This window comes from Trachurus japonicus, chromosome 22, assembly GCF_045865225.1.
Source record: "Trachurus japonicus isolate A0001 chromosome 22, Traja_1.0".
NCBI lineage: Eukaryota > Metazoa > Chordata > Actinopteri > Carangiformes > Carangidae > Trachurus > Trachurus japonicus.
Genome location: NC_140928.1, coordinates 30,456,211 through 30,472,548, shown reverse-complemented (window position 1 = coordinate 30,472,548; position 16,338 = coordinate 30,456,211). Strand labels below are relative to the sequence as shown.

Below are 16,338 nucleotides of genomic sequence, written 5' to 3'. Positions count from 1 at the left end.
CTAAATCTAGATGGGATTGAGAAAAGAGGGAGAGAAAGATTGAAAGACAGCAACACAGAGAGAGAATGAGTGAAAGATGAGAAGGAGAGATGAGCTGGAAGAAGAAAGGAAAGAAAGGCAGATGGAGAGGAGAGGAGAAGTTGGTCTCTTTGCAGCTCCAAAGCTCTGAAAGCCCCGAAGCTGTGTAGTGTAAATGGGAGGGAGAAAGGGAGAAAGAGGGAGAGAAGGAGAGAGCGAGAGGCAGGGGGAGGCTATATCGAGGAGAAGAAAGGCCAGAAGGGAGAGAGTGAAAGGGAGAGGAGGAGGAGGAGGAGGAGGAGGAGGAGGGTTTGCGTTGGTGTGTTGGTTGGCAGAGGGAACGCTTGTCAAAAAACCTCCCTCTGACAGAAGGCATGATTCACAGCAGAGAGAGAGGGAGAGAGAGAGAGAGAGAGAGGGAGACAAGCGACAGAAAAAGAGGAAAGCGGCAGAGATAAGGAGAGAGAGACAGAGAGAAACGACAGGGGCAGAGATGCCGGTAAGAAAAATAAATGAGGATGCTGATCTGAGACAGGATGACAACACATTACCAGGACCGGACTGAGTTCGATGGACTGGATTGACTGATGCCCTTAATGACTGTGACCATGTTGATAAGGTTTTGGCTTTTCTATTGATCGGGGTAAAATAGAGCAGGTGGCAGCAGCAGTGATGAAAGGCAGGATGGGTGGGGGGGTGGGGGGTGCTTAAGAATGAAGGCACACTGAAAAGACGGAGAGAGGCAGACTACGCACAATTCTCAGTTATCAATAGAGTCCTTTGATGGAGCTTGACTAAACTGTGAGGAAAACGTCACTAACATATGCAAATTTGACAGTTGTGACTCTTTTATTCTACATTTGAGATGGATTTGAGCAGCGATACTTTAGGACTAATTTGGAAAGATGTCTAAAGATGTATATCAGTATGGGACTGTCTTGTTTTTTTCTCTATATGGCAAAGATATTCACTGATTCAAAAGTTTTTGAAGCAGTCAATAATCTTTAATTTTCCCCTCTGGACTGATTCAAGTGTGATGAAATGAGTTGGTGTTGTGCTGAGGTTATCAGGGTGCCTACTATCTTTAGTGGTCAATGCACTGTGTTAAATGGCTTCTCTTGAGATGTTGACTCTCTTTTGGGGAGTCAATGTTTGGAGCTGATCTAACAATCATATAGGAGTTGGCTAGCTCTTGTGTTTGAACCAGTTGGGTACAGTCACCATCAAACCAAATGTCCACAGTGTCCTATGATGACAGGTTGAAACCCTCAGCCTCAGATTTCCCCTATTGATGGAGGGAACAGCTTTGAAAGAATATTGACGTCATCTGGACTTTATTTTTGGCACCAAGTTTGCATGGTGCTTTAGGCTGCTTGGTGCAGGCTGTCGCAATAACATCTCCCCAACTTCAAAATGTTTGCAGAGTTGTTTGAGGATTTATCTTTTGTTGTCATGGTACTGAGGAGTTTTTCCACATTTGAGGTTGTGAGAACTTTTGGTATGTTTCATGTCCTGATACGTGACTTCAAGCTGACCACGGAGACCAACCACATAGGGCTTCAGTGTTTAGCTTAGGATTCAGCCCATTCACTAATATTGTCTGAGATTCCTGTTGGTTTTGCTATGAGGCACTTTTTCTACAAGATAACATATTTAGATTACAATATTTTGCTTAGTATTGAGCCTATTTATGGTGGAATAACAAATGCCATGTTTGTGAACACTTTACACAGTGGCCTAGAACATGTTACATGTTATACATGTTGTGCATTTGTAACTTGTTAGATTCAATGTTTCTGAATCCTTGCTAAGAGTACCTTGTACAGTGCGGTTATATGTAGTACATTTGTACTGACAGTGTTTTTGGAAGTGACGGCTCAACAGCTAACATTACAAAATTGATTACCTGTTGAGAAACCAGTCCCAAGAGGTTTGGAATGTGCAGTTTGATTTTTTCTTGTGATTCTGACATAATAATAATAATAATAATAATAATAATAATAATAATAATAATAATAATAATAATAATAATAATAATAATAATAATAATAATAATAATTCATTTATTTTGTATAGCGCTTTTACAGTCACCCAAAGACATTTTACAGATACAGTATAATACATAAAGAACATTATTATGTTCATTTTTTGGTCTAACATTGAAAAGGAACTCAGTAATAAGACAGTTAAAGCTTGGTAAAGTGTCAAGTAATGCATCCTCTGTTATTCCATCTTAGGTCATTATTAAATCACATACCATAGCCATACCTGACCAAAATGACTTCTAGTGTAATTAATCCACTCTTGTTTATCGATTCATTCAGCATTTATTTCCTACCACATGATCCCTAGCGGAGCTACATACTGACAATATCTTCAGGTTCATTCTCTCTGAAGAAAGCTCCGTTCAGAGTAACTGAGTCACACATTATACAATCGTTTCCACAGGCTGACAGACATGTTTAAGACTGATGGCCTGTCCCTTTAAGTGAACATTCGAGAACATTGATTATTGACTAATGTCTTCTCACTGAATATTTTATTAACGACTCACTTTGATGTTTATGGACAGACTTTTTCAAGCTGACTTACATTCAAATCTTTTTGTTGTTTGCTTTGTTCTCCATAGACAGATGGCGGTGATCAACAAACACAAGAATGAGCGGAGAGACTCTGACTGGATTTAGTCCTCCATCCACTGTACTCTGTCTTTCTGTTGCTCTGTGGCTGACTGATGCTCAACTTGATAAAGACTTAATTGGCTCTTAATAGACAGCCCCCCCAACCCCCACCCCCCAAAACAAAACAAAAACAAGAATAATTTCAATGCTGTTATGTCAGAAAAGATGAGCTAAGAACAGTAGCCTCATGGACATAAAAACTGGACATATTTTGTCTTATTTACATGTGTTTCTCTGAAATCTGTTTGGAATATTTCTTGAAGTAGGACTAAATTTTCAATCTAATGTTTTTTAAGTCTTTACGTCATGGAGATTTTGACAAGGAGGAGCTTTTTATTGCAAGATTTTCCTGACCTCTCATTACAACAGAAGGAATACACTTCAGTACATTACAATCAATGTAATGTTTTCCCTATTCTTTTGTTTTTCCATGGCGCTCTCAAAACCAAATGCCATGTGCTTTACACCCTCTGAAAGTCATTTTTCAAGCAATTCTTTTTCAATTTAGTGAAATTAACAACTTCACAATTCGCTCTTCAAGCTTTACGCGTACCTCCCATCAACCCCTCCCACCATCAGCCATCCAACCAATCATGGGCAAGCCTCTTAGCCGTCCCGGGTGTTTCCGGAAGAGCTCCTGTTGCCTGGAGAAACATGGACCTGGGGATGGGAGAATGGGAGGGCGAGATGGGGGAATGGAAGGGGGATACGGGGATGGCTACGTACCCCAGCGGTCCATTTATGATACCATGTGCATCAATCAACAGATTGATAGCCATCACCACAACCCTGGATCCATACGGCGAGATGGCGGAGGTGAAGGGAGTTTTAGCTACTCTGCAAGTGGCTCCCTGAGGGTGAGCCGGTCCCCAGCGGATATGTTTGACTCACAGCCTCGCTCCTTAACTCCGAACCCCTCATTTGTGCGGCGACTGGATGAAAGAGCTATTTATGATTCACTGAAGCTAGGGGGTCAGGAAGTTGATGGTGGTGGCTGCCACTCACCAGGACATTTCAACAGATCAGTTTCTCCCTCTGTGTCCTCATTCTCTGCACCGGGGGTTTCCTCATCCAAGAAACATCACCATCATCACCACCATCACCATGGAGACAGCACAAAGAGCAGAGATGGACGACATTCCTGGAAAGTCTTGCCACCTCCAAAACACATGGAGTGTGTGGAGCTTACTACAACTGATATGATGGACAGAGGAGGAGGGGGGTATCTGAACCCAGGGCACTATCCTCCTCCAGGGGGCCAGTCCTCCTCTCTTACCTCCCCTCTCATTTCCCCTTTCTCTGGATCACCACTTTCTTCAGGTTACCATACTCCCGTATTTTTCTCTCCAGCTAAACCTCGTCCCAGTCAGTCTCAGAGTTTGCGCTGTTCCCCTCCCCATGTAATTCAACCAAGGCATTACTCCCAAACCCAGAGTCTTAGGCTGTCACCACCCCACGAGCTTAGGCGATCACCCTACCGTGCCCAGCTGGTCCAACTGTCTGCTCACGACCTTGAGCAGGACCTGAGGGATCGAGGAGGGGGGTGGGGGCGCAGTGAGCGAGAAAGGGAGTGGGAGAGGGAAAGAGAAAGGGAGATGGAGCGAGGGTGGGCCCAGCGAGAGTGGGAAAGAGAGAGGGAAAGGGGGAGGTTGGAGAGAGAGAGAGCGAGAGAAAGAGAGAGAAGGGAAACATCGACTTTTGGAACATTTGGCTATGGTCGGCCAGTTCCTCTGCATTCTGACCGAGACTCCGTGTTTTTAGAACCCGACCAAGTGTTAGACACAACACCCCTGTTGCTCCCCCACCCCTCACCTTCACCTTCTCCTTCCCCCAATGCTGCACCCAGAATGGGAACTGGTGCTGTGGGTAGGAATAGAGCTGGGTCAAAGGTTGGCCCTGAAAGTGGAGGTGGGGGAATGGTTTCAAAGTTCGACAATGGGGGTGTCAATTTGGTGTTAGTAGACAGCAAATCTGGCTATGGTCCGAAGTTAGTCAGTGAAATGAGTGCTGCAAACATGTCAGAGGCTGAAGTCAGGGCTGGAATACATGAACACCATAGAACTGAAAGTTGGAACAAATACGACAATAGATCAAGGGCTAGCACTAAAAATGGGTCTGAAACAAGAATGGGCTCTCAGGTGAAAACAAGGCCAGGCGGCCGGGACTTGGAAGGAAAAGTGCAGTCTGGGTTGGAGAAAGAAAATATGGGCCCAGTAGTGATGGAGGGACATAGAGGAGGGGCAAGGAGTGAAGAGAAAACTGGAAGAGGTGTGGCTAAACCAGACCGCATTGCTGAGGCGATACCTTCAAGTGTGCCTGATACTGAAAACAGGATTAGGCCTGGAGATAAAATTGAGATTAGAAATGGATCTGATCCAAGAATGAATCCAGAGCTTCAGGCAGAGATTGAGGCTAAAGCTAGGTCAAAGCAGATGGAGAACAGGGCTGGAACAGAAGCTGAAGTTGTAGCTGAAGTTAACAATCAGGTTGGTTCAGCAATAGAGTCCAGAATAGAAGCTATAGTTGAGATTGAAATGAGCAAGATATTTGCATCTGAGCCTGTGACAGCACCAGAAGCTAAGGTTGAAAATGATACCAGGACTCAGAGTAACACTGAGTCTGGGGTTGTCAGAGAAACCCAGAAAAGCACCAAGACTTCAGATAAAGCTCAGAGTGTTGTTTCTGGACAGAAACTAGACATTGCTCCTGCAGATGAAGCTGAGAAAAAGCCTACGGACATCGACAGGATTCCTTCTAGACATACAGAGAAAGGTTCCAAATCCCACAAGTCTAAATCATCAAAGTCCAGCTCCAGGACTCGACCTGGCACAGCCACAGGGTTGCGACCAGGCGTGGCCAGCCCACAACTAAGCAGAGGTCTTGGAGACCTTGAGTCAACAGTTCCCTCTGAGGGCATCGAGTCCACCTGGCCTCGACGAATCATTGTCAGAAAAAGGACTGTTCGGCAAGGCGGGGCACTACACAACCTCCCTATTCTCCCCCCGCTCCCCTCTGTCCTCTCAGCATTGGAGAAGAGGCGCCCACATGGCCACCTCCAACCTAAACCCCTAGCAAACATAATTAATGCTACAAGTATGGTGGGACGATGTTCACTTAAAGAGCCCTCCAATCAAGAACAAGCACAGGTGGCCAGTTTAGTGGGCAGGGCTTCCTTGAAAGAGCAAAACCTTGAGCACTGGAGGGTCTACAGGGAGCAGGAAGAACCCAAAAGATCCCAAAACAAGGAGAAACAAGGAGAGCAGAATAAGGAGAAGACTGAAAGGGAGGAGAGGAATGTTAAGGAAGAGAAGAGAGAGGAGTGGGGAGAAGACAAAAAGGAGGAAAACATAGGTAAGGAGAAAGAGAAGGTCACTCTCAGTGAGAGTCTGCTAGAAGAAACCAAACAACAGACAAGAAAGGTTGAACAAAAGGTCCAAGGAAGTGTACACAAACCTAAGGAAGTGAAAAATGAAAAGGGCACAGAAATAAGGCCTGTAAAGTTGGAGGGTAGAGGTATGACGATTAAGGATGGAATTCAAGAGCGGCACGAACAAAAGCCGGGCGTTGTGGTAGCCAAACTACAGAAAGAAGAAGGTGAAGTAGAGGGAGGAGAAGCAGGGACACAAGAGGAAGGGGGAGTGGAAGGTTGGGATGCTGTCCTTGACATGGTCAACACATTGTGGGATGATGGTTGGGAAAAAGGGGGAGCAGGAGGAGGATGTGATACTGATTCCTTCTCAGGGTCCCTGCAGCGTTGGCCTCTACTCCGGCCCCCGGTTGGCTTTGGGGGATCCCACCCTCCCTCCTCTGCAGCCTCAGAGCTCAGCCTTACCGAGTTAGAGCGGAGAGCCAGGGAGCTGGACTGTGACCTGGAGCACTTAGACCTATCTCAGCCCCATAGGGACAACCAGGATTTATACCAAACCCTGCTGGAGCCACAGAGGGAAAGAGCTGATATGTACCAAACCCACCCTGGGCCACAGAGAGAGAAAGCTGCTTTCTTGACAGGTAAATATTTATTGGATTCTCTGTATGTCTGTTTTCATTCTTCATTCATGTGCCTGTAATGATATACAAAAACTAGGAAGTTGCTTTGATAACTTCAACACATTTTCATTGGGGGTTTTATTGGCTAATCAAAAAGCACAATGTACCTTGGCCTGTGGCATTAAAATTTGCTATTGGAATATTAACCGGCATAGTATACAGTATAGACAGAAACTCAGTATTTTTGTAGAAACCACTCTTTAATGCAACCAATTATCTAGCAGCAGTGGTAGATCACGTTAACACAGATCCAGTTTATTTAGAAATCATGAAGGATCACTATCCCTAAGGAATGTTTCCACCATCCATGAAGAAGTGAGACTATTTTGAGAGCAAAGGGAGAAAAGAGACTACTATGAGTATGATGTTCCTAATAAAATGTCAGTGTCTGCAGCAACTTTTCTCCTCAAATTTCCTCAGAGACAACAGCACTCCAATGTTGCAACAATAATATGAATCTCCAGATTTCTATGCATGAACTATGTTGACACTATGTTGACCCACTGCACTGAGAAAAAACATAGACTAATAAATGGAAATACAATTTGACACATGGTCGCTCTATATGACAAGGGCTCAATATAAAGTCTGGGCAATATTTTGATGCTGTACTTTCGTAATATGTGATAATAATTTGTAACAATTTGTTATTGGCCTGGTGATCAAACTCCAAGTGACAGATGCTGAAGTTGGGGCTTTGCAGGTCCCATAAGGTTTGGTCTGGTAATTCAGCCTCTATGGACAACAACTAAATTGACAAATAATCATCATATTACAACCATGAGGTGGATTAATGCTTCCTTTATGTATTAATATGGATGTTAATGATGTAAAAGTTTTAATGGTCACTAACCACACACCCTCAAGTGTTCCTTATGTTGGGAAAGACATAAAACAATTGTAGAGGGCACCACTCTGGACCAGTCTTTCCTTGACCTCCACTTCTCCTTTGCTTCCTACCATCCAGCTTACTTCAAAGTTTTCTACTTTGTTGTGTTTTGCTGGTCCTGGCTTGAACTGTCCCTGACACTGTCCCCACAATTTGTGGTGGTAGGCTTCAGGATACATGTAGAAATATGGAGGAAATGAGACTGAAGGCTCCGTACATATTTGGAACAGAGCATAAATGGGCTTTATTCTTGTTCTTGCTCTAAAGTAAAAAAAAAAGTATAACAAGTTAATAAATAGAAGAATTCATATTTTATGATGCATGGATGAAAATAGATTTATGGAAAATAACTGATATTTTTAGATAAAGTAAAATGAAAAGTGGGAGTTTTTTGTAATAGGTTTTCATACTGACTTGCTACTTCCCAAAACTCAGTTTTTATTATGGTGTACACTGATTATTCCTCTGAATTTTGAAGTTTTCTGTGTCTTTTGTGACTAACTGAGTTTGGCTGTGATGTTGACTGTGAATTATTTTATTTACACATAGACAAAAATAATACACAGTGAATTAATGCCAGCTAAGTGCAACTGTTAATTTGATTGAACTGATTAATCAGTTGCCATACACAGACATGGTTTCCCAGTAGCTTATCCTCATTAATATCAGGACAGAGCTTTATATGACATTAGAAAGGAGGAATGAGGCAAAGGAGCAAGAACCTCTAGGATCACACAAACCTGAATCTCTACAGCTCATAATTCATTCTTGGTTTTGTCCATTAAAAAAATAATTCAGTGAGAGCATGTCATTCCCTAAGTGAGCTAGACTTTAGAACATGTCACACCTCGGTAATATAGTTCAATGAAATCCAGTACTGTCTCACCTTCCCTGGTGTTCTCAGAGGCCAAGTATTTCTAAATTTGTATCTCATAGGTGTATCTTTGAGATAATTTTCAGAAAGCGCAGGCCAGGAACAACACTGCTTTTTGATGTGCAATAAATGGAAAGTACAAAGTACCATGGGGGGATCCCTTGATGGTCTGTCAGTAAAAACCAAGTAGGCTATGTAACACAGCATTGGCCAAATGGAATGTTATGAGAATATAGAATATGTACATTAACCAACCAGATTAAACAAGTTAAGCATGAAGACAATCTCCTGACTTCCCGCAAAGAAATACAGGGCCCAGCACAGTGGGGAACGGCAGTGACCAAGCGTGTAGGAGAACCTGAAGTGACCTTCAGCTTACATATAAATGAGAAAGGCCATCTAGTGACTGGTTTGTTTAATTTGGACCATTGAAGTGCAAGAAGACCCATCCCCTGTTTAAATGACTCATTCTAAGTTTACACAAAAACAGTGATTCTTAGTTTCAGGTGAATACACACAGATGAAAACACATACACACTTACATTATATCATGGTATTCAATAATACATTTCTTTCAGTTAAACCCAAAGCTTTATCCAGTGGTCCTTTTAAGAGAGATGTGGATTATGGCTTGTTTGCTTGATTGTCATGTGTCTGAGGTTTGCTTGTCCTATCTCAGACTCTACCTGTAGCTCACCATCTATGTGGCAAAATGAAATAAAAAGAAAACATGGATAAATAATCCAACAGCCACATTTATAAAATAAATAAAATCGACCCACTGGCTCTGATGAAATATCCAAAAGCTTGACCAGAAGGTAGATAAATTATGTAATCCATTGCTTATATCTCCTGTTCTCTCCCTTTATTTTCCAGGAGTGGGAAGCAGATCCCAGGTCAGTTTGGAGCTTAGCACTGTGGCCTCAGCAGTTACAGACACAGACCGACCTCCTGCTGACTGGCCCAACAAAGCTGCTGGGACTTCCACTGCTGGCACAAGGTAACTCCACCATCATTATCATCAGCACTGACTCGTTACAACAGGTGAAGCTACTTTGCACAAGGCAAAAACAAAATCCAGATTTGAAGATACACTTAATATGGAATCAGAGGTTGTTTAAGTCAAGGCCACAGTGTTGTATTACACATTATACTGATGAGTTTTGAAATTGTATGACTTTCATTGTAATTGTTTGGGTATTTTAAATTTATTTCAGTCAACTCACTCATATAGAACACAGAACCTCGAACAGGGTTACAAAGTACAGTAATATATAAACCATCGATTGTGCTTGGATTCTGCATGCTAATAAATACAGAAAAATACATAAATGCATAAAATGTCATGAGACTGATCGGTGAGTAATATGAATGAATGAAATAGCAGTTTCACATCATAATTTTTCAAACTGTAATTAAGATTTAGTTTTGTGTGTTTTGCTTTTTTTTTGTATTCAACACCCTACTGTACTGTAATCTGCCTGGAAAACACTTATATACTGTCTGGACCATTATATAAAATAGGGTTATCAGAAAGATGAATAATAAGGAAGTACAGGAGCTGGATGCACATGACAGAACACATCACACTGAACTGTACAGGTGTTCATACTGGTGTAGTAGGTTGGTAGGTTGTGGTCACCAGTGGTAGACAGACACCATTAGAAATCCAGATGACAGGAGGATGATGGACACATGTGGGTATAACTGTCATTTGACTGGCTTGTCTTTTTTCCAGCTCGACTAAGGAGGACAGCTCTCCAGACTCCAACCTAACGCTGGAGTCAGACTCCAGTGGCGTCTTCCTCTCTTTATCCAACCAGAGCCAGGAGGAGGCCGGCTCCGACAGCGACCAGCCAGTGAGTGGCTCTGACTTAGGCAGCAGCAGCACGTCACTGGAGAAAGATGGAGAAGATGGAGGATTAAAGGAATGGGGAAGGGAGGAGAGTACAGACCTTCAGTGGTGCTATCCTTCCCTCCTGAGCACGTCCATGCATGAAGATGGAGATGGAGATTTTGAAAAAGAGCAAGCTGAATGTGGAATGGCAGGGGGAGATGAAGAGAGAGGGAATGATGACAATGGACGGAGAGATGGTAAGATAGGAATAGTTTCAATCAAATCACCACTCAGCCATTCAGATATTGAGGACTCCCCCTGTCACAACCCACGTAGTGAAAGCAGGAAAAAAGTGACTCTCATGGGAACTGATTCCCCTCTTCCCCTGTCTCCTTCAAAACCAGTCAAACACCTTCTAGACCCTCATCAGAAACCACTCAGAAGCTCAGGACTGGATTGTGGCGACTTAGATCCCTTTGTCCAATCGGACAGCTTTGTTTACCTTGCCGTGTCTGCAAGACCCGCCTCCCAGGGTGAAGTCACCACAGCAACAGAAGTTCCCATCTATGATACAAAACAAGACTTGATGCAAACAAGACTTGGTGATGCAAAACCACATTTGGATAGCATTAAGACACAGTTGGACCAGTCAAATCCAGAACGTGATGCCAAGCCAACTCACGCTGCCCTACAAAAACCGGAGGAAGGAGATTTTCTGTGCACGGACAGCTTCGTCTATCTGGCTGCTCCAGCCTGTCTCCTGCTGGGCCCTGCAGGAACCTCACCCTACAGTGGCAGGTATGTGTATTTCTCTGGATATAGCTCTAGTGCATTTTATTGTAATTTTCTGCTTCACTTATGCAGGTCCGAGTCATGGGAGCAGTCAGCCAAAGAGCACAGATGTCTTTGTCTATTGCTATTTCTAGCTGTTTCTTACAACTCTCTTATAAGGCCCAGATGGGATATGTGATCACTCCAGCGTGTCAAGTCAAGTCAAGCTGTATTTTATCACCTTGCTCAGCATCACAGATCGTAGACTTGCCTGAATGGGCTTGACAATCTGTACAGCAATGTATTCTGGGACTTTACTGTTGGTATTTTAACTTGTGGTCTGTATTACAAGGGCCAGCAACAGCCTCCCTGACACCTGTGTGCTGAGGAACTTAGGTTTGTTAAGTCAATCGAGGAGAGGGATGAACTGAAGCAAATGCTTTGCAGCCTCTAAAACCTTTTGACACTAGAGTAAATGTTTTTTTTTTTTCTTTAAATCTGTCAGATGACTTTGTCTTCCTGTTCAAAGTGATGTCACATAACCACAGAGCACAAAAACAGATACCACAGAGAGAAAGTTAGCTGTGGCTGCTAAGCTTCCGTGTCAGACACATTAGTCTGTAATCAGTTACTTGGCCGTAATGCAAAGAAAATAGGATCAGAGGCTATAGACTGTAGAAGCAAAAAGTCAGAGATGTCCTGTAGAAGGGTCCGATGGTTTATATGTCAAGGGGAAAACACCTCAGAAGAGGGATTAACCAGGACTGGAGAGCACTGCAAATGTTACTTCTGCCTGTTCTACTACCTGAAAAAACATGAAAAATATGAATAACAGGTCAGCCCTTTTTTTTTCTCTTTTTATGGGGTTTTCATTTTGGATACTCATTTTGGACATGCCTCAACATGAAGGAGGAGAAAACAAAAATATTCATGTGTGAAATATTTTCATATTCTTAAACACTCTAGCCTTATGATGATCTGAAAACCATTTGGACCCATTTTCTTCAAAGTTATCAATTACCGGTAGGACCTTTTAGTTTGAATGTACATTCTATATAGTAGACTACATCAGCCACTTCATTAATGGCTTCGTTGGTCAATTCCATTTAAAGTAATTTTTTTCCTCAAGGCTTTTTTTTTTTTTTTAAATGACCAACAACAGTGAGTATTTCTCTGGTTTTGGCCAACAAAGACCCTTGCAAATCACCAAGGGACATGGTTTTAAGTTAAATTTGAAAGCTACATGACCTCCAAAATGGAGTCACAGAAGGGCAACTCTAGGAAATATAAATGGTGGTTAGTTACAGAAGTCTCCAGCAGGCTGTCCATCTGGGATAGTCGGTCTTTTGCGCTGAGGAAGAGAAGAATTGAGTGATGTTCTTCCAGCTGAATTCTCTCTTTTATCTTTATGTTTTACACATTTATTCTGATAAAATATTTACATGTGCATTAATGAAGTGATCCTGATTCTGAAGTTTAAAGTTATCTTTTAGTTCCTGCAAGCTCAGTAAGCCCGTTGTCTGTCCAGCATTTGAGTCTAGTGTGTCGGGTTGCAAGCAAACCACAAAAACAGTGCACTGTCCTGTTTTTGTAAAGCACTTGTTATCTAAGGATTTTTGGGGTCTCTGAGGTGGCTGGCTGCTAATGAAGGATCTCCAACTCACATGCTAATTGGCTTCCCTTTGCCCATTTAAGTTTCTGTGTCGTTCCATCTTGAGTCATAGGTGGGTCTGCACCAGCCGATTAGTAGTCGAGTTAGCTGCTTTATGATAGTCTGTTAAACATGACAGGGCTAACCCTCCTCTCTCCCTTGTGAATTGCAAGCTTAAGTTATTGGTTTCTTACCTACCCAAACCAATCTCGAAATGATTTTATCCCAAACAAAAAAGAAAAATGCTTTGATTATTCAAAATAAATGTAAATAAGGAGGATATTCATCTTACCTCTACATCTGCAGTAATTTCCTTTTTTTTCTTAAGTATATTTTTTGGGTGTTTTGCCTTTAATTGGTAGGATAGTTTAAAGAGACAGGAAATGGCGAGGCAGAGAGAAGGGGAATGACATACCACCAGATTCGAGATTCGAACCGGGGCTGGCTTCTGCAAATAATTTCCTTTTTGAGAGGGCTGTAGTTAAGTTCTTTTTGGATAATTATTATCCAAGTCCGTTCCTTATCTGCAGCAAAGATACTGAGGGGGATTGTAACTAAACCTAAGAATCTGTGTGGCTCATTCAGTTTATAGCCAAAACATAATGACAGTTCATTGAGCACAGACATCATTCAGGTAACTTTGGCATTGAAAAATGCAGAATTCTATTGGCAATTTTTATTCCTCTGCTGACATTTATATTATTTTAATGGCCTTGTGCTGCCTGGTCCATCCTGGCAGCACTTCCATGAATGCAAATAAAAAAGGACTCAAGGGGAAGCCCTGTCCTGTGGGTTACTCTAATAAAAATGAATTGGTGAGTTCACCATTAATTTGCATGACCTGGCTGCATCTTATGGAGAAAGGACATTTGGTGATAGCCTGGCCTTGATTCTGTTGAGTTCCAGTTTTAACCTCTTCAGGTCTGCAAGCCCTTGCATACAGTAGGTCACCCTTAAGCTTGGAGATAGGCGTATTTATTTATTTATTTAATTATTCTTTATGTCACATATGTCTTTGGAAATTCCACAGAGCAGACCTAGCCTCTGTCACTAGCATCCTCTCCGCTAGCTAGCATGGCACTGTTCTCATTGTCACATGGCTGGTCTTTTATCTTTTCACTTGGATTCTTCCTACCTCTCTGTGGTTTCCCCCTGGTCATTTATCTTCCTTTAGAGTCCATGAGAAAGAATGTTCGCGCGGGAAGTATGTGTGGAAATGTAAGTGGCAGCTAGTGTCCACTGTAGGCTACAGTGTTGGAGAAGACCTCTGCTGATAATCCGGCTTCTGAATGAGTGACTGGTGATGCAGAGACTGCAACTGACAGCAATGACAGTGATAGTGAAGACAAACCTCCCATGATCCTACACCACTTCATGTCATCAAACTCTCTAAAATGACTTACTAGTCTGTACATTGTGCATTTGAATAGAAGTGTAGACTATTTATGATTGATTCCTTTCTCAGTTTAAAATTCAGCCCTACTTGTTACTGTGTCATTTCTAATATTTCATCTTCGTCTGTGTTTTCCCAGGGATTCAGACTCGGAGAGTTCAGGCTCTGGCCCTGTTGATCTGTCATTGCTGGGTTGTGGCTCAGTGGCAGGGGACAGTGACTGGGACTCCGATCTGTCTGACTCAGATCCCAGTCGCTCCTCCAGAGTCTCTGCTGCCGGAAGCAAATCCGTGGCTGTAGCACGAACCAAGCGACTGCCAGCTGAACCTGGATGGGACTTGTTTGGAGAAACCACTGAACCTGAAGTGCTGAGCGAGCTCTTTACAGAACAGGATAGAAACAACAACGGCAAGGCGAGAAAGAGTACGGGTGTTACCATCAGCATGGCAGCGACAGCAGCCCAGCCTGCCGCTGCACCGGTGAGGCAGTCAACCACAGAGCAGGCGTCCACAACAAAGAAAGTGACATGGCAGTTTAAGCCAGCCCAGAGGTCAGTGTGCACGGGAAGCAGGAAGGAAAGAGAGAAGGAAGTGACATCATCATCATCATCATCATCGGCAAGGTTTACGGAACTGGGTGGAGCCGAGACCCATAGACCCCCACCTTCGTCTTCGTCGTCTTCGTCATCCTCACCCTCGTCATCGTCTTCTGGTTGACCTGATGAGGGAACGTATTTTGTTTGATGGTGGCAGCGGTTTTTGAAGCTGATTTGGTTACAGAGAGGTTGAAAAGATGCTCAACTTGTTTTGTAGAACCTGATAGTTTGAACAACTACAGCTTTTTTGTCTGTACATTTTGAATTTTGCATCTAGCTGCTGCCATTGCCTTCTTATGACCTTATAAAGACTGCATAAAAAGACTAGTTAATTGTCGCATTTATTTAGATTAGCCTATACAATACCATATATAATCAGTTTAATTTTGAGACAGTATGAGACTCAGGCTACACAGAAACCTTCAGGTTGAGATCGTGAGGAAACATGGCCACTGGTTGAACAGTTAGGTAAGATATGCACAGTGTCATTCCTAATGGGTTTTATCAACAGTCAGCTGACACACAGGATTGATTTATTAGCTACATATTCTATATCTAAATAATATGTATGAGTAGTTCTGTGTTTTTTATGATTTTATTCTCCTGAATGTACTGTACAGTGTATACACAACTACAAGGAAAATTCACCTTAAAACAGAATGCACACATCAGGTATTCTTGATAATTTAGTTAGGTTGCTTGTATTTAAATATGATTACAATACCTGGAATTCAGTCACAATAACACATGTTGAATGTGTTACTGTAATTGTTTCTGGAGAAAAGAATGTCTGTTCTGTTGTTGTCTCTTTCCAGAGATTACATTCTTCCATATAATGCCTCACTGCCACATCTGATCTTACTAATTCATTTATGTACCTGACTTTTAAAAAGCGGCTGACATTGAACTTTGCAGTGCACAAGGTATTTGATAATCATCCATCTTTACTATGTACAGTGTGTTGATAATATATTTTGAATCATAGAGCAAAATTATTATGTGATGAATGTGAAAACATGAACAAATATAAGGGAGGATTAAGGGTATCACCTTTCAGCATTCCAACAGTAATAACATGGTAATAGGAACAATTTGTAAAGAGGTAATAATTGAGCATAACATGTGAATACCAAATAAATAAACTGGTAACACTTTGGTATTAACAGTGGGTATATCTGGAAAATGTTAAAACACTGTGGAGGTGCCAAAAACAATGGCTAATAATGGGAAAACACATTTAAAAGTAGCAACAACCTGGTAATAGAATCTGTGTTAACAACGTGGTAACCTAATGACTGAATTATTTTAGCAGTGAAATATCAAAAGTATTTCCAGGTCATGCATGGAAGATATATTTTGTAATGTATTACCTCAAAGAAATGCTCGGAACATGAGACAGAGGATGATTAAAGTATTGTAATAATTATAATATGGTTACTACCAGGTGTGACTACTAGTCCAGTAATTTTAGGCCAAAAAAGGGGTCAACGTTAAACAAATTGCAACAGAAGCAAACTCAACTGATTTTGTATCCTCAACATGTCCTGAGTGAGGGAAAAAAAGCCCCGAAGAATCCCATTAG

At 42.1% G+C, this 16,338-nt stretch overlaps 1 protein-coding gene across 2 annotated transcripts; it reads left to right on the top strand.

The window, feature by feature from the left end:
- Positions 1-404: 404 nt before the first annotated feature.
- LOC146964479 (uncharacterized) lies at positions 405-15,515 on the top strand. Of its 2 annotated transcripts, none has more exons than XM_085767373.1 (5): positions 405-517; positions 2,648-6,707; positions 9,386-9,509; positions 10,248-11,144; positions 14,301-15,513. In XM_085767373.1, exons 2-5 carry the CDS (start codon positions 3,149-3,151, stop codon positions 14,875-14,877), a joined length of 5,157 nt encoding a protein of 1,718 aa, XP_085623499.1. In that variant the 5' UTR covers positions 405-517; positions 2,648-3,148; the 3' UTR covers positions 14,878-15,513. The 2 variants fall into 2 exon arrangements, with proteins under 2 accessions (XP_085623499.1, XP_085623498.1); XM_085767372.1 differs by having other exon boundaries at positions 417-637; positions 14,301-15,515.
- Positions 15,516-16,338: the final 823 nt, after the last annotated feature.

What these genes read in the sequence shown, in the direction of transcription:
- LOC146964479 (XM_085767372.1), top strand. Translation starts at nt 3,149, where the DNA reads ATGCCATGTGCTTTACACCCTCTGAAAGTCATTTTTCAAGCAATTCTT. An exon ending in ACTTCCACTGCTGGCACAAG is followed by an intron (nt 9,510 to 10,247) that starts GTAACTCCACCA and finishes TCTTTTTTCCAG; the next exon opens with CTCGACTAAGGAGGACAGCT. An exon ending in ACCTCACCCTACAGTGGCAG is followed by an intron (nt 11,145 to 14,300) that starts GTATGTGTATTT and finishes GTGTTTTCCCAG; the next exon opens with GGATTCAGACTCGGAGAGTT.